Genomic DNA, 18026 nt, shown 5'->3' with positions numbered 1-18026 from the left:
GATCAAATTACAGCCTGCCGAGCTGTATCTTGCTAAGGTGCATCTTCAATGCCTAACAATAAGCACCCCGCTAACTGGGTTTATCACTTTTGACAGAAAGTTTCCCAGTAAGTTACCATAGATGTTGGCCTTTAAGTTTATGTTTAAAGCCTTGGAAAATCCCTCCCAAAGCTGGGTGCACTAATACAGAGTATAAAGGTGAGCCACCAATGTGGGTGTGGGTATTTGCCATTTTGAAATGTCATTGGCATCCAGTGCAAAGAATGGGCATGTCTTAAACTCCTCCACATCTTTGCAACACAGCCTGTATCATCTGCTTGATCCCTTGCACTTCGTTATAAAGTACTGGTAGGTAAGGAATGTATTTGCTGGGTGCAAATTTTTTTTAATGACAGTATTAGTGACATTATTCCACCCCCCCCCCCCAACCACAGCAGAAAGCCACAAGTGATCCCAGTAAGTAGGTGTCACAGCCAACGAGGATAGGACCAGAAGACCGAGCACAGCACAATCCCAGTAACGGGGTGTCCCAGCCAATGAGGATAGGACCAGAAGATGGCAGCTCACTGGTACCGAAGACATTTGCACTGAGACTTTTCTGCCTCGCTTACAAACACACACACAGCTGGGTGCAAAATTGGGGCTGAGTACTAATGCGAGTATAGCATGTCATGGCTGAAAAGGGGGTCAAGTATATGCAAATAACATGATTTATGAGGTGGAAAAATGGGGTTGCCTTATATGCCAGGAATAATGGTAAATAGGTGTGGAGTTGATTTTGATTAATGTGGGTGTTGGCCTACCTAATTTCCCTTGGGAAAAGTGGTGGTGAGCTGCCTTCATGAAATGCTGCAATCCATGTGGGGTAGATATGTCCTCTGTTGTTAGAAAGGGAGTTCCAGGTTTTTGTCCTGGGATAGTGAAGGAGCAGTGATACAGCTCGAAGTCAGGATGGTGTTTGGCAGGGAAGGGAACTTGCAGGTATAGGTATTCCCATGAATCTGCCCTTGTTTCCCTTGTTCTTGTGGTAGTGGTTGCCGGTTTGGAAATGAAATGAGGAGAAAGAATGCTCACTGTTGACCAGTCTGACACCGGCATCAAGTGTTGTGAGAACTGTTCAAATGTACATTAAATTGTGTCAGCCCCTGAGCCTGAACTCTTGAGCTTCATAATTACTAGTGCATTTGTTCCTATTTCCTGTGTGCTCTCATTTCCTACCCCTACCAAACGTCTGTTCAAATGCTAGTTTGGGTGTAGATTTACCTGGAAAAATGCAGGTTTTGTCATTCTTTTGGTTTCCAAACTTTTTTTAAAGCCTAATGGTTTGATTGGGATAACTGGATAATCGGATTCAAAGTCAAACTCAGTCTCAATATCTGTAAATCTTGTACTTTTCCGATCTGTGCTCTTCCCAGTCCGTAACCCCTCTGGCATCATTCCTCCACCCCACTACAGCCTCAGCTGATCTGCTGAAATCCTGATCTATTCTTGGTTTCCTTGCAATTTGGGTGTTCCATGTGTCTTCCTTCCGTAAACCTGAGCCAATCCAAAGCTCTGAGTATTCTCACCTACACCAAGTCCCATTCACTCGTGACCCCAGTGCTCACTCACCATATTGGCTACCCCCCGCCCCGCCCGCATCACAATTTTAAATTGTTCATGTTTTCAAGTCCCCCTTGGCCTCAGTACCATTGTAACCTCCCCCAGCCTTACAGTCCTCCCAGATCCATGGCCTCGCCCCTCCCTGTCATTGTAACCTACCCCAGCCTTGCAGTCCTCCCAGATCCATGGCCTCGCCCCTCCCTATTATTGTAACCTCTCCCAGCCTTACAGTCCTTCCAGATCTTTCTGATCGTCCTGTTCTGGCTTCTTCCGCATCACCAATTTTAAAAGCTCCACCATTCCGAAACCCCCCCCATTTCCTCCTCTTTTCCTTGCTTTGTACCTTTAAGATGTACTTTCAAACCTACCCCTTTGGTCAAGCTTTTAGCCACCTCTCCTACAATCTCATTATGTGGCTAGGTTTCAAATGCAGCTCAATACTTTTACTAATGCAGGCTGGTATACTTTACAGGCTATGGGGAAAGAACAGGAAATTGGATAGCTTTTTTTGAAGAACCAGCCGCTGTGTGAGGGTGATGAATAATACTATCTCGGCCCAGGAGAATTACTCTTGCGTGTAGCTCCTTGAGTGAAGCTAGTAGCACATAGTGAGGCACCTGAGCACTATAAAGATTTTTGGAGCTGAAAACTGAGTTTCTTTATGTGTGTTCCTGGGATGACCTGACTTGACTTGACTGCTGTGTCATTGAAATAATGTGGAGATACCGGCGTTGGACTGGGTGTGGGCACACTAAGAAATCTTAAAACACCTGGTTAAAGTCTGACAGGTTTGTTTGGAATCACTAGCTTTCGGAGCGTAACTCCTTCAGCAGGCGACTCACCTGAGGAAGGAGCTGCATTCCAAAAGCTAGTGATTCCGAACAAACCTGTTGGACTTTCGCCTGGTGTTGTAAGACTTCTCATTGAAATGAAGGTGCGCTTGTGTTTGTACTCTCACTCCAGTTGGAAGCTGGAAGCTCAGTGAAGGACAGGACAGCTCAACTCCACTGCTTTCTTTGCTTGCAGTGAGTGCCAAACAGAAAAGTGCTATTAAGAAAACCTGTTTGTCTGGCTCTATTACCAATGGACTACACTGTGTGGTGCAAATCAGCAGAAATGAAATCAAAATTGCTTATTGTCACAAGTAGGCTTCAAATGAGGTTACTGTGAAACCGCCCCTAGTTGCCACATTCCGGCGCTTGTTCGGGGAGGCTGGTACGGGAATTGAACTGTGCTGCTGGCCTGCCTTGGTCTGCTTTAAAAGCCAGCGATTGTGCCCTGTGCTAAACCAGCCCCTTAAGAAAGGAATTGTAAGGGCAGCACGGTGGCCTAGTGGTTCGCACAGCTGCCTCACGGCGCTGAGGTCCCAGGTTCGATCCCGGCTCTGGGTCACTGTCCGTGTGGAGTTTGCACATTCTCCTGCGTTGGTTTCACCCCCACAACCCAAAAATGTGCAGAGTAGGTGGATTGGCCACGCTAAATTGACCCTTAATTGGAAAAAATAATTGGGTAATCTAAATTTTTTTTTAAAAAGAAAGGAATTGTCATTTATATATAACCTTATATCCTCAATTTGCAAAGGAGTTTGGAACCACTGGATTATTTTTGAAAAATCAAGATTTTTGAAATCTGTGATTTACTCAGTGGTCACCTTGTGCAGAGCAAGGCCCCGCAAACAGGATTGGTGATAATCTGTTGTTTACTGATGGAGGTAATTTGGCCCAGAGCCTGAGGGAACATCCCAGCTCTTGTGCAACAGCAGTCTTGTGATTTGTTTTTATTAACATGCAACTGTAGAGGTCAAATGGAATCTCAGGTTAATGTCCCATAAAAGACTGCCCATCTTTTTTTTATAAAAGTATTTTAATTTATATTTATAACAAAAAAGAAAAGATAAGAAAACACAGGAAATATATACAGGGACACGAGACATACTGACAACAAAATTAATAATCTTTATTGTCACAAGCAGGCTGATATTAACACTATTGAAGTTACTGTGAAAATCCCATGGTTGCCACATTCCGGCGCCTATTCGAGTACACAGAGGGAGAATTCAGAATGTCCAAATGGCCCAACAGCATGTCTTTTGGGACTTGTGGGAGGAAACCGGAGCACCCGGAGGAAACCCACTCGCAACCCACTCGCACGGAGAACGTGTAGACAGACAGTAACCCAAGCCAGAATTGAATCTGGAACTGTGAGGAACAGTGCTAACCACTGTGCTATTATGCCGCCCACAAATCCAAATGGTTGGTTGCAACAGCCATACCATTAACTCTATACAATCATAGAATTAACAGTGCAAGAAGTATACATGCTACCACTTTGTAATAAAACATACTAAGGGCATGATCGAGGCAACAAAGGTGTAACCTATTGGTTGCCATGGCAGCATCAACGGGTTTCCCATTCCCTCTTTCAGCACTCTTTAATCCCTCTGTACCTGTTTTCCCTGTATTCTGGGTGTTGCCTCCTCCCCGCCCCCCTTTCCCCCTGTCTGGCTTGATTCCCCCCTTCCGCCGCCTTAGTTAATTGGTGGTCATGAACAAGTTCTCAAAGAGGCTGGTGAATTGCCTCCATGTATTGTGGAAGCCTCTTTCCAATCCCCTGATGACAAATTTAATTTCCTCCAATTTGAAGAATTCCACCAGGTCGGACAGCCAGTCCATGGCCTTGCTGGTCTCCAGCCGTGCAGGTTTCTATGACAAGCAATCAGGCAGGCAAAGGCTATAATAATAATAAACGCTAGGGCGTCTGTCCCTCTCCCTGAAAAGAGTTCTGGCTGTGCCGACACCCCGAAGACTGCCACATGGGTTCCACTCTCACTCCCACAACCCTGGACATGGCTTTGAAAAAGGCCGTCCAGTTCCTGACAAGTTTGGGACAGGAGCAGACATGTAGGTGTGGTTGTCAGGTACTCCCTGGCACTGTTCATATTTGTCCGTCTCATCCGGCAATGCTCTTAGCACCTCAAACACTCATCCGTACATCTCGGCACTGTTATGTTACCATCCCCTAATTCGCCGATGCTAACAGTCTGTCCAGTAAGGTGTGTCTGGGCAGCTGGGGGAACATTGTGGTCTCCTTGCAGAGGAATTTCCTCACTTGTAGACATCTGAGTTTGTTCCCTTTCGGGAATTTAAGCTTTATTATTTGTTTCCCAGGGTTGTGACTCTACCATCCAAGTACAGGTCCCCTTCTGTCAATACCCCTTTGTCATGTCTCCACATTTTGAAAGAGGTATCTAATGTTGCCAGGATGAATTTAAGGTTTTTTGCAGATGGGGGCCATCGTTGACATTGCACCAAGATTGAAATGGCTCCCGGCCCTGGGTCACTATTTGTGTGGCATTTGCGCACTCTCCGTGTCTGCGTGGGTCTCATCCCCACAACCCAAAAACGGTGTGCTGGGTAGGTGGATTGGCCATGCTAAATTGCCCCTTAATTGGAAAAGAAATGAATTGCGTATTTTAACTTCTTAAAAAAAAAAATTGAAATGGTACCTTAGCTGGTACCAGAGTTTTAGCGTGGCCACCACCACCAGGTTTCTCAAGTATTTGGCTGGAAATAGGTGTGGGCCGTGGCCAGTGCAGTGAGGGGTGTCCCATGCAGGAGGTCTCCTTCATTTGCACCCATTCTGCCTCCAGCTCCAAACCCTTTCTGCGTTTGCTGCCCAGTGGTAGAATAGGAGGTCCCTCCTTCTTTGTAAGACACTTTTACAATTCTGGAGTTTTTTCCTGCACACACAAATGCCACAATTAATTCATCCACCTTAGCGCAAAGGCTTTGGGGATGAAGAATGGGAGAGATCTGAATAGGAAGAGGAATCTTGGTAGCATGTTCATTTTTATTGTCTGGACTCTTCCCATCAGGGAGAGCAGGACTGAGTCCCACTGCTACAGGTCTCTCTTTGCCTCTTCCACAACACCCAACAGGTTCCATTTATGGAAATGTGTCCAGTCGTGGGCTATCTGGATCCCTAGGTATCGGAACTTCCTTTGGGCCAGTTTGAATGGGAGTCCCCCCAGATCTGGTTCTGCACCCTGGGGATTCACGTGGAAGATTTTGCTCTTTCTCAGGTTACGTTTGTAACCTGGGAAGGCTCCGAACTCCCATAAAAGTTCCATTATTCCTCTAATGCTGGCCAGGGATTTTGAGATCTAGAGGAACAAGTCATCCGCATAGAGTGAGACTCTGTGCTCTCTGTTTCCTTTTGGATGCCTTTCCACCCCTTGGGCATGAGAATGATAGCCAGTGGTGAGATTGTCAGGCCGAATAATAGCAGGGATCGTGGTTATCCCTGCTTCGTGCCTTTGTGCAGCCAGAAGTATTCAGAGCTTGTGGCATTTGTCCACACACTCGCCATGGGAGCACAGTACAATATTGTATCCACGAGGCAAACCCTGGCCCAAACCCAAACCAATCTAGTACTCCATGACGAGGTACCTCCATTCGACTCTGCTGAAGGCCTTCTTTGCGTCTAGGGAGAAGATCCCTTCTGGTGTCTTGTCCTCAGGTGGGGGTCATAAACACGTTCAACAGGCATCAGATATTCGCCGTTAGCTGTCTGCCCTTGACAAACTCTGTCAGATCGTCCGCAATTACTTCCGGCACCCAACTCTCCAGTACCCTCGCCAGGATTTTGGCATCAGTGTTCAGGAGTGAGATGGATCTGTGTGACCTGGACTCCATTGGGTCTTTGTCTATATTTGGAATCAGCAATATAGATACATAGAAGATAGGAGCAGGAGGAGGCCTTTTGGCCTTTCGAGCCTGCTCCACCATTTATCACGATATTTTTTAAGATTTAGAGTGCCCAATTATTTTTTCTTCCAATTGAGGGGCAATTTAGCATGGCTAATCCACCTAACCTGCACACCTTTATATTGTGGGGGTGAAACCCACGCAGACATAGAACATAGAACAGTACAGCACAGAACAGGCCCTTCGGCCCTCGATGTTGTGCCGAGCAATGATCACCCTACTCAAACCCACGTATCCACCCTATACCCGTAACCCAAGAACCCCCCCTTAACCTTACTTTTTTTTAGGACACTACGGGCAATTTAGCATGGCCAATCCACCTAACCCGCACATCTTTGGACTGTGGGAGGAAACCGGAGCACCCGGAGGAAACCCACGCACACACTGGGAGAATGTGCAAACTCCACCCAGACAGTGACCCAGGGCCGGGATTCGAACCCGGGTCCTGAGTGCCATAGGCATCAGTGCTAACCACTGTGCCATATGCCGCTCATTTATCACGATCATGGCTGATCATCCAACTTAATAGCCCGATCCTGCTTTCTCCCGATAAACTTTGATCCCATTAGCCCCATGGGCAATATCTAGCAGCCTCTTGAATATATTCAATGTTTTAGCATCAACTACTTCCTGTGGTAATGAATTCCACAGGCTCTTTGGGTTAAGAAATGTCTCCTCATCCCTGTCCGAAATGGTTTACCCTGAATCCTCAGACTGTGACCCCTGGTTCTGGACACACCCACCATCGGGAACATCCTCCCTGCATCTACCGTGTCTAGTCCTGTTAGAACTTTATAAGTCTCTATGAGATGCCTCCTCATTCTTCTGAACTCCAGCGAGAACAATCTTAAGCTAGTCAATCTCTCCTCATATGACAGTCCCGCCATCCCTGGAATCAGTCTGGTAAACTTTCGCTGCACTCCCTGGAGAGCAAGAACATCCTTCCTCAGAAAAGGAAACCAAAACTGCTCACACTATTCTAGGTGTGGTCTCACCAAGGCCCTGTATAATTGCAACAACAACATCCCTGCTCTTTATCACCTGCTGCACTTGCATGCTTACCTTCAGCAACTGGTGCAGAAGGAACCAGGTCCCGCTGCACACTCCCGTCTCCCAATTTACAACTGTTCAAGTAGTAAGCCTTCCTATTTTTGCTTCCAAAGTGAATAACCTCTCACTTATCCAAATTATACTGCATCGGCCATTGATTTACCCACTTGCCCAACCTATCCAGATCATGCTGTAGGATCTCTGCACCCTCTTTGAGATGTGACATTTTGTTCCCTCATCCAAATCATTAATATGTATTGTGAATAGCTGGGGCCCAGCACCGATCCCTGTGCAACCCCATGCGTTACTGCCTGCCAATTTGAAAAGGACCCATTAATTCCTAATCTTTCTTTCCTCTCTGCCAACCAGTTTTCTATCCACCTCAATACACTTTCCCCAATCCCATGCACTTTAATCTTGCACAATAATCTCTTATTCGGGACTTTGTCAAATGCCTTCTGAAAGTCCAAAAATACCACATCGACTGGCTCCCCCTTATGAACTGTACTGGTTGCATCTTCATTTCCAACAGATTTGTCGAGTATGATTTCCCCTTCATAAATCCATGCTGACTCTGACTGATCCTGCCACTGCTTTCTAAATGTTCCGCTACAAAGTCCTTGATAATGGATTCAAGAATTTTCCCATACCAATGTTGGGCTTACTGGTCTATAATTCCCTGTTTTCTCTCTATCTCCCTTTTCGAATATTGGAGTGACATTAGCTACCCTCCAATCTGCAGGGACTGTTCCAGGGTCTATAGAATTCCGAAAGATGACCACCAATGCATCCACTATTTCCAGAGCCGCCACCTTCAGCACTCTGGGATGCAGATTCTCAGGCCCCGGGGGTTTATCCGCTTCAATCTCATCAATTTTCCCAGCACCATTTCTCTACGAATGTTGATCTCCCTCAGTTCTTCCCTCTACTAAACCTTTCATTCTCCAACATTTCTGGTATCTGATTTGTGTCCTCATTTGTGAAAACGGAACCAAAGTATGTATTCAATTGTTTAGCCATTTCTTTGTCCCTTACTATGCATTCCCCTGTTTCTGTCTGTAGGGGGCTTACATTTGTCTTTACCAATCTCTTTCTCATCACTATCTATAGAAACTCTTGGTGTCAGTCTTTATGTTCTCTGCACGCTTACTTTCGGACTGTATTTTCCCCTTCTTAATCAATCTCTTGGTCCTTCTTTGCTGAATTCTAAACTGCTCCCAGTCCTCAGACCTATTATTTTTCTTGGCCAATCTATATGCTTCTTCCTTGGATCAGATACTATTTCTAATTTCCTTTGTAAACCATGGACTGGCCCTCTTAGCCATTTTGCTTTTTTGCCAGACAGGAATGAACAGTTGCTGCAATTCCCCATGTGTTCCTAGAATATTTGCCATTCCCTATCCACTGTCATTCCTTAAGTAACTCTTCCCAATCTATCTAGGTCAACTCGCGCCTCATATCTTCATAGTTTCCTTTATTAAGATTCAGCACCCTAGTCTCCAAATCAACTACTTCACTCTCCACCTTGATAAAAAATTCTATCATGTTATGGTTGCTCATCCCCAAGGGGTCTTGCACAGACAGATTGGCAATGATTCCCTTCTCTTTACACAGTACCCAGTCTAAGATGGCCTGCTCTCCAGTTAGTTCCTCCACATATTGGTTAAGAAAACCATACCGTATACACTCCAGGAATTCCTCCTCTACGGCATTGTGGCTCATTTGATTTTCCCAGTCTATGTGCAGATTAAAATCACCCATGATCACTGATTTTTCCTTATTACAAACATCTCTAATTTCGTGTTTAATGCCATTCCCAACATCACCACCACACTTTGGGGTCTATAAATGGCACCCACTAATGTTTTTTGCCCCTTGGTATTTCTCAACTCTACCCTACAAACTTCACATTGTCAGAGCTAATATTCTTCCTCACTATTGTGTCAATTTCCTCCTCAACCACCAGTGCCACCCGACCATCTTTTCTTTTACGCTTGTCCTTCCTAAATACTGAATACCCTAGGACATTCAGTTCCCATCCCTGGTCACCTTGCAGCCAATTCTCCGTATTCCCTATGATATCGTACCCATGTTTATCTGCGCGATTAGTTCATCCACTTTATTGCAAATGCTCCGTGCATTAAGGCGCACAGAGCCTTTAAGTTTGTCTTTTTCACATTGTTTGTCTTGCTCCCAATATTTTTCTCTTTTGCCCTGTTTGAATTTTGCCCTTGGTTTTTCTGCCTATCACTTTTCTTATTCCCTTTTCTACCTTTTGTTTTTGTCCTTGCTCCCTCTGGTTAATCCCAGAGCTGAAGGGGTTGGATTACGAGGAGAGGTTGAGTAGACTGGGACTGTACTCATTGAAATTTAGAAGGATGAGGGGGGATCTTATAGAAACATTTAATATTATGAAGGGAATAGATAGGATAGATGTGGGCAGGTTGTTTCCACTGGCAGGTGAAAGCAGAACTAGGGGGCATAGCCTCAAAATAAGGGGAAGTAGATTTAGGACTGAGTTTAGGAGGAACCTCTTCACCCAAAGGGTTGTGAATCTATGGAATTCCTTGCCCAGTGAAGCAGTAGCGGCTCCTTCATTAAATGTTTTTAAGATAAAGATAGCTTTTTGAAGAATAAAGGGATTAAGGGTTCTGGCGTTCGGGCCGGAAGGTGGAGCTGAGTCCACAAAAGATCAGCCATGATCTCATTGAATGGAGGAGCAGGCACGAGGGGCCAGATGGCCTACTCATGCTCCTAGTTCTTATGTTCTTTCTCTGACTCCTTACATCAGTTCACCTCCCCCGGGTATATTAGTTTAAACACTCCCCAACAGCACTAGCAAACAAACCCCCAGGGCATTGGTTCCAGTCCTGTCCAGGTGTAGACCATCTGATTTGTAATGGTCCCACCTCTTCCAGAACCAGTTCCAATGTCCCAAAATCTGAATCCCTCCCTCCTGAACTATCTCTCAAGCCACACATTCATCCTGTCTATCCTGTCATTCCTACTTTGACTAGAACGTGGCACTGGTAGCAATTCCGAGATTACTACCTTTTGAGGTCCTACTTTTTAGTTTAGCTCCTAATTCCCTAAATTCAGCATGTATACCCTCATCCCATTTTTTTACCTATATTGGTGGTGCCTATATGCACCACAACAGCTGGCTGTTCACTCTCCCCCTTTAGAATGTCCTGCAGCCACTCTGAGACATCAAGGACCCTTGCACTGGGGGCAACATACCTTCCTGGAGTCTTGTTTGCGTCCGCAGAAACGCCTGCCTGCTCCCCTTACAATCGAATCCCCTAGCACTATAGCTCTATCACTCTTTATCCTGCCCTCCTGCGCAGCAGAGCCAGCAGTGCCATGAACCTGGCTACTTCTGCCTTCACCTAGTGAGCCATCTCCCCCAACAGTATTCAGTATGCTGTACCTTATATACACGGACCCCTGAACTGCCTTCCTACTCTTCCTCTGCCTGTTGGTCACCCATTTCCTATCTCCCTCAGTACTCTTTATCTGCGGTGTGACCAAGTCACTAAACGTGACTTCCTCAGAATCGTGGATGCTCCAAAGTGAGTCCATCCACAGCTCCAGAGCCGTCAAGCAGACTAATAGGAGGACTGTGCCAATGTGGGTGACAGGGCCCCTCTCAACAGTGAATCATTGAGCATCTCCTGCAGGTGCAGGGCCAGTGCTGCCACAAACATTTTATGTGAGTCCATCTGGAATCTGTCCAGACCTGGGGCCTTCCCTGGCTGCAGGGAGTTGATGCTCTCCATGGCCTCCCACTGTCTGAGGAGGCGTCCAGTCCCTGTTTCTTTTCCTCCCCCACTGCTGCTATGTCCAGCCCGTCGAGAAACCGTTTCATCTTTGAGTCCCTCTCCGAAGGCTTGGAGCTGTACAGTTCCACTGGTAGAACGTCGTAGATTTCAACTGCGTACAGATCATGACCATTTAGCATGACAAATCCACCTAACCTGCACATCTTTGGACTGTGGGAGGAAACCAGAGCACCTGGCGGAAACCCACGCAGACACAGGAAGAAGGTGCAGATTCCGCACAGTCACCCAAGCCGAGAATGGTACCCTGGGACCTTGGAGCTGTGAAGCAATAGTGCTAACCAATGTGCTACCGTGCCGCCCATCGACGGTGAAGATCAAACATAGTTTAGTTGAATGGTACCGCAGACTCGAGGGGCCAAGCAGCTTACTGCTGCTCCTGTGTGGCAATCCCTCAAAATATTGCACAAACTTTTCAACCAATGCAGCTCAAGTTTCTTTAAATTCTTTTGGCTCACTGTACCTCTTCCTCCTTTCAAAATCCTCTTGAAACTACCCAATGCACATAGATCCCTTTTCCAACTCCGTTTGCTGTGTTAAAAGCACTTACAATTTTTGGCTACAGTGACCACACTCGAAAAGTGCTCTTTATTTTAAAGTTCGAGACGCAAACGGAGGTGTTTCTTTTTGAGTGTTAACCACTCCATGTCCCCAGAATGTTTCAGAGTGGGGACCAGTAGAAAAATAATGAATGGAGGTGACTAATGAAGGATTTAACGAACAGATCTAAAACAATGTCTCTGTTCAGTGTCTGGTACATTTGCTGCAGGATCTGGGTAGAGCAGACTGTTTACATAAGAATCTAGTGGTGGGTGGAGACACAGACACATATGCACACGCGCATACCCGTGGGGACACAGATCCACACCCACAGTGTCAGTAGCAGCACACACTATTTGTGGATCAGTTCCCCTCCCCCTTTAACCTCTGACTTCAAGTAATCTGCATTGAGGAATGATGGGCATTCATCTGAGAAGGGAAGTGGTGAGCTTACCTTATTTATGAACACAGGACAGCCCTTGAGGATTTAGACTGAGTCAAGCCGCTACGTGCAACACTTGGATGAGGCTGTGTCATGCAGCCTTTTGTTTTCTACATTGACAACGATCCTGGGACTACATGGTTGTTAAGATAAATAGCAGAGGAAGAAAGTTTAGAATGGGACAGGCTTCCTTTACGAAGGTGCCTGAGGCAGCCATTTGTGGTAAGTGCTGTGTGATAGAGTAAGCATTCAATTTACTTGGGTGATGTTACATCGTTCTGGTGCAGGTGAACTGATCTGGCGATAGGAATTTGAGGGCTGCGAAAAGCTGCTGTATATCAGATTTCATTCAATGGCATCCCTGCGAAAGAAATTAAGATATACTTTTAGATCTTTTGTAAGTTGTACTCTGGTGCATGCGAACTCGAGCATTCCGCGCGCAGGCTGAGTATGTAAGTCAGGAAGATGTTTTTGCAAAACGTTGTTACTTATATTGAAAACAATCGTTCTCCCTTAGCCCTGGCAAACTGCCTCTCCATCATACAGCATGAAAATGTTTTTCCTTGCCTCGAGTCAATGCACTAATTTACCTTTTTCCTAAATTGTTTCATCCTTCAATTTTGGCCTCTTCCTGCACATCCCTCCATTACACCATTGCTGGTGTACGTCTTCAGTGCCTGGGTCCTAAGCTCTGCAATATTTCCCCTTAACCTCTCCGCCTCTCTCTTCAATTAAAAATTCTTCCTGAAACTTCCTGCTTTAACCAAAGATGGTACCAGAACTGTGAGGGTATACCAACCAGAAAAGGGTGGTAAGGCTGTGTTTCTTGTCCCTGAGATCTTTAAAATTATGGAAGGTTTGATACGAGTCAACAGAGGTTATTTTCACGTGTTGCCTTATGTGACTTGGTGCTAAATTTACAATATTCTTGTGAAATATCTTGGGAATCCTTACTATGTTATATTAGCAGCGCGGGACAGCGCCAGGGTCCCAGGTTCGATTCCCCGCTGGGTCACTTTCTGTGCGGAGTCTGCACATTCTCCCTGTGTCTGCGTGGGTTTCCTCCGGGTGCTCCGGTTTCCACCCACAGTCCAAAGACGTGCAGGTTAGGTGGATTGGCCATGATAAATTGCCTTTAGTGATCAAAAAAAGGTTAGATGGAGTTATTGGGTTACGGGGATAGGGTGGAAGTGAGGGCTTAAGTGGGTTGGTGCAGACTCGATGCCCTGAATGGCCTCCTTCTGCACTGTATGTTCTGTGTACTATATAAATGCAAGTAGTTGTTTTAGCAATGATCTTAGTCAGGATAGAATTAATGAGGTCGGATCAGTCCTTAAAGACACCATATGATTGATGGGGAGCGCCTCTTAAAATTGAATGTTTGCAAAAGGAAAGTGTCTTTTTTAGCCCTCAAAGTTTAAACGGTTGATCATGCCTTCTGGGGCATGAGAACTGGGTCTTTTTGTGGATTAGTTTTCATTGCAGCTTCCAAAAGCGGGCTCCATCCACCGTCACAGTTAAACAGTCATCACCTCTGGATAAAATTCCCCAGTTATTAGTTAAAGGAATGATGGATTTGTGGTATACATGTCTGAGTCAAATTTAACCTTCTATTTTGGAAACCTGAAATTCCAGGATGTTTGCTGACGTTTTGAGGACTGCATTTCTTGATTCTGTGCATTTTTCTGCAAGATTTGCATGTCTTTTGGCCTTTAGTGACATTAATTGCATGTAAAAGAGGTGCACTGCTACTAGACAAGCTGAAACAATTGTTTGTATGTGTTTTTGGCTAGAATATTTTGACACAGTTGCTTGATATGAATTTGCCAGCGAGTATTCAGCACATATGTCCTTATTACTTGCTCACCTTATTCTTGAATACAGTATACTCTTGATGTGAAATTTGTGTTGTGTCGGTGGTTTAAATTCATGCAGGAAAATGTGTAGCAAGTATGTGGAGATGAGAGCAGGTAAGTAATGATAGTCAGCGTTGTGTTGCGTTTGTGAGAGGCCTTAACAGGGCAGCGTGTTTCTATAATCCGATTACTCTGATTTCTTTCTTTCCTTTTCCTACCAATTTCCTTCCTGCTCCCCCATATCCAGGTCTCCTGAAAGTGCCAGCACTTGCTGAGCTACCATCCACAGATATTAAGAAAGAAAGATTAGCATATATTTAGCTCCTTTCACTGCCGTGGGGTGAAGGGACCTCCACCCCAATGAGCTTCACAGTCAATGCTGTCACTGATGTAATACAGGAAACACAGCGGCAAGGAGAGTTCCAGAAATGACCCTTAGCTTGGAAAAACCTTCCCCACTCGGTCTGAAATCCATTTACCTCAGAACAACATAGGTGAAGAGGTGACTGGATAAATTTATATAACATAATTAAAAGGTTAGGTATCACGCCTGGGGATTGATTATTTCAGAGTAAAAGGATGGGAAGCACCAGGGACATGAGTTTAAACTGTGTGTAAATTGGAATAGACCTGATCTTGGGTGTTTCTTCTTTTCACAGAGAGTAGGGAGCCTCTGGAATACATTACCAACCAGTGTGTTGGGTGCTAACAGCTGGTCTTTTGGTGCCCATCAGTTCCATATGTTCATGTAAATAGATTCTGGATACAGTCGGCTTCATGGGCTGAACTCTATTTCTGGAACTTGCGTTCTTAACGTATTAGATAACTGATCAGCTGATTCAGCCAAAAAATTTCTTTCCTAATCCAAATTTATCATTCATTCATTAACTAATAACAAGCAACTGATTTAAACTGTTCGCTTTCTGTGACATGGTATTTATTATTAAACTGTTTCCATAGTTTTGGCAGCTTTTAGAAAAAGTTTTTGTCTTGTTTTAGAACTCGGACCGTCCCTGCCTCCCTCTGGCGTGGGGACCGTCCCTGCCTCCCTCTGGCGTGGGGACCGTCCCTGCCTCCCTCTGGCACGGGGACCGTCCCTGCCTCCCTCTGGCGTGGAGACCGTCCCTGCCTCCCTCTGGCACGTGGACCAACGCTGCCTCCCTCTGGCACGGGGACTGTCCCTGCTTCCCTCTGGCACGGGGACCAACGCTGCCTCCCTCTGGCACAGGGACCATCCCTGCCTCCCTCTGGCACGGGGACCATCCCTGTCTCCCTCTGGCACGGGGACCGTCCCTGCCTCCCTCTGGCACGGGGACCAACGCTGCCTCCCTCTGGCACAGGGACCGTCCCTGCCTCCCTCTGGCGTGGGGACTGTCCCTGCCTCCCTCTGGCGTGGGGACCGTCCCTGCCTCCCTCTGGCACGGGGACCAACGCTGCCTCCCTCTGGCGTGGAGACCGTCCCTGCCTCCCTCTGGCACGGGGACCAACGCTGCCTCCCTCTGGCACGGGGACTGTCCCTGCTTCCCTCTGGCACGGGGACCAACGCTGCCTCCCTCTGGCACAGGGACCATCCCTGCCTCCCTCTGGCACGGGGACCGTCCCTGCCTCCCTCTGGCACGGGGACCGTCCCTGCCTCCCTCTGGCACAGGGACCGTCCCGGCCTCCCTCTGGCACAGGGACCATCCCTGCCTCCCTCTGGCACGGGGACCGTCCCTGCCTCCCTCTGGCACGGGGACCGTCCCTGCCTCCCTCTGGCACGGGGACCGTCCCTGCCTCCCTCTGGCACGGGGACCAATGCTGCCTCCCTCTGGCACTGGGACCATCCCTGCCTCCCTCTGGCACGGGGACCAACGCTGCCTCCCTCTGGCACGGGGACCGTCCCTGCCTCCCTCCAAATAAATAGATTCTTTATAGTTAGCTGAAATGCAACGTCTTATAAGAAACAGGTAACCAGAGATGTGCAATTTGCTCCTCGCAGTGTAGTGATGAGTGACCTGCTTAAAATATGTCTTCGTACTATGGAAAGTCTTTCAGTTGGCAGATTGCTTGCAGGATCACGATATGTTAATATTTAGCCTGTTGAGGAATAATGGAGCTGGGAGACCCTGGTATAAGCAGAGAAGTTGCATAGCAAAAACTGCTCCAGATTCAGTCTTGGAACTGTTGAATGTGGTATGTGAAGCAAACATTTTTTCCATTGTGGCCCATTATCGTATCATCTTGGTGTCCTGGTACTTATCTCTCTCCTGGAAAGATTTTGCATTCTTTGGAGAGGAGCTTAAAGATTAGGATTTTGGAACATTTTTGAAGCAGTGTGCTTCACTTCGTACTCCCATGCCTTGGCATATCAGACATGAAAACTCTTGGGTTTTAGATGTGCTCTTGTTTTGTATCTTTTTTTTAATATAAATTTAGATTATCCAATTATTTTTTCCAATTAAGGGGGCAATTTAGCTTGGCCAATCCACCTACTCTGCACATTTTTTTTTTGGGTTGTGGGGGCGAAACCCTTGCAGACATGGGGAGAATGTGCAAACTCCACACGGACAGTGACCCAGAGCCGGGATCGAACCTGGGACCTCAGTGTCGTGAGGCGGTTGTGCTAACCACTAGGCCACCGTGCTGCCCGTTTTGTATCTTTTTAAATGTAAGGCAACTAATTTAAAAACTGTGCGCCATATGAGGGAGCATTTCAACACTATTCATTCCATCATCTCATATATATTAGGAAGGCTGTCCTTTTGAGAAGGGTAGCTATTCAACAAATATAGCTTGCATCAATATAGCTCTCCCAAGATCAGGATGCTTCAGAAACTCTGAAGAAATTGGAGAGGGATGAGGTGGAGGATCGGAGGGGGGAGCATGAGGATAGAATGCCTACACTACATTACAATACAATACAGGGTCAAAGGAAAAGGTTCTGTAAGATATTTGCAGGGGCTGGTTTAGCAGCAGGGGCTGGTTTAGCACACTGGGCTAAATCGCTGACTTTTAAAGCAGACCAAGGTAGGCCAGCAGCACGGTTCAATTCTCGTACCAGCCTCCCCGAACAGGCGCCAGAATGTGGCGACTAGGGGCTTTTCACAGTGACTTAATTGAAGCCTACTTGTGACAATAAGCGATTTTCATTTAATTAAAGGCTGTGGTACATTTTATAATGCGGGAAATTTGATTTGTAGCTTTAGGGGTAGACACATGATGCTGTGCAGCAGGGAGGAAGTCCATAAGAAGGAGGGAATTTGGTGGGGAGGTGCTGGGAGGCAGATACATGGTGGCTTAAAGTAGATATCAACAATGGATCCAGGTCAATTGACATCAGCACTGAACTAAGTGAGATTAAAATTATTAGAGAAAGAACAAGGGCATTCTTCCATCACACTTATTTTTTTAATATAAATTTTCAGTACCCAATTATTTTTTTTCCCAATTAAGGGGAAATCAACCTAAACTTCACATCTTTGGGTTGTGGGGGCGAAACCCACGCAGACACGGGGAGAATGTCAAACTCCACACGGACGGTGACCCAGAGCCGGGATCGAACTGGGACGTCGGTGCCGTGAAGCAGCAGTACTATCCACTGCGCCACCATGCTGCCCCTCATTTGACTAACTTAATCTTGTTAGCTGTGAACTGTTTTGAGATAATCTGAGGAATTGAAAGGTGCTATCTAAAGGGTAGTTTTCTGAGGATAGTCGGAGGAAAGGTTACTCCTAAGACACAGACTCTGAGCATTTGGCACAATTATTGAGACCTGGGGTAACCCTGGAGGGTGGAACGCAGGGTTGTGTGCGTGTGTGACTTTTATTACAAGCTACACAAGTGCAAATCTGGCCACCTTTGCTCTTCTGTATGCAATCCCTTCTCTTGTGGGGTGGGGGGAGGATGGAATGCTGCAGAATCCATACTAAGAAAACTGTCCGTTTTTACTTTG

The 18026-nt window shown here is 46.3% G+C and overlaps 1 protein-coding gene across 10 annotated transcripts in view; it reads left to right on the top strand.

The window, feature by feature from the left end:
* phactr4b (phosphatase and actin regulator 4b) overlaps positions 1-18026 on the top strand; it is a 253670-nt gene that overhangs the window by 159809 nt on the left and 75835 nt on the right. The window contains exon 1 of one of the 10 annotated variants that reach the window (XM_038798969.1): positions 12247-12461. The exons of 8 other annotated variants lie outside the window; for them this stretch is intronic. In XM_038798969.1, the coding sequence (XP_038654897.1) occupies positions 12377-12461 (85 nt within the window). In that variant the 5' untranslated portion in view covers positions 12247-12376. Of the gene's footprint in view, positions 1-12246; positions 12462-18026 lie in introns of those variants that run through there. One more of the 10 variants, XM_038798939.1, reaches the window with a different exon arrangement.

This window comes from Scyliorhinus canicula, chromosome 1, assembly GCF_902713615.1.
Source record: "Scyliorhinus canicula chromosome 1, sScyCan1.1, whole genome shotgun sequence".
Taxonomy (NCBI): Eukaryota; Metazoa; Chordata; class Chondrichthyes; order Carcharhiniformes; family Scyliorhinidae; genus Scyliorhinus; species Scyliorhinus canicula.
The sequence above is the reverse complement of the archived record's forward strand: the minus strand, read 5'-3'. Positions and strand labels throughout refer to the sequence as shown.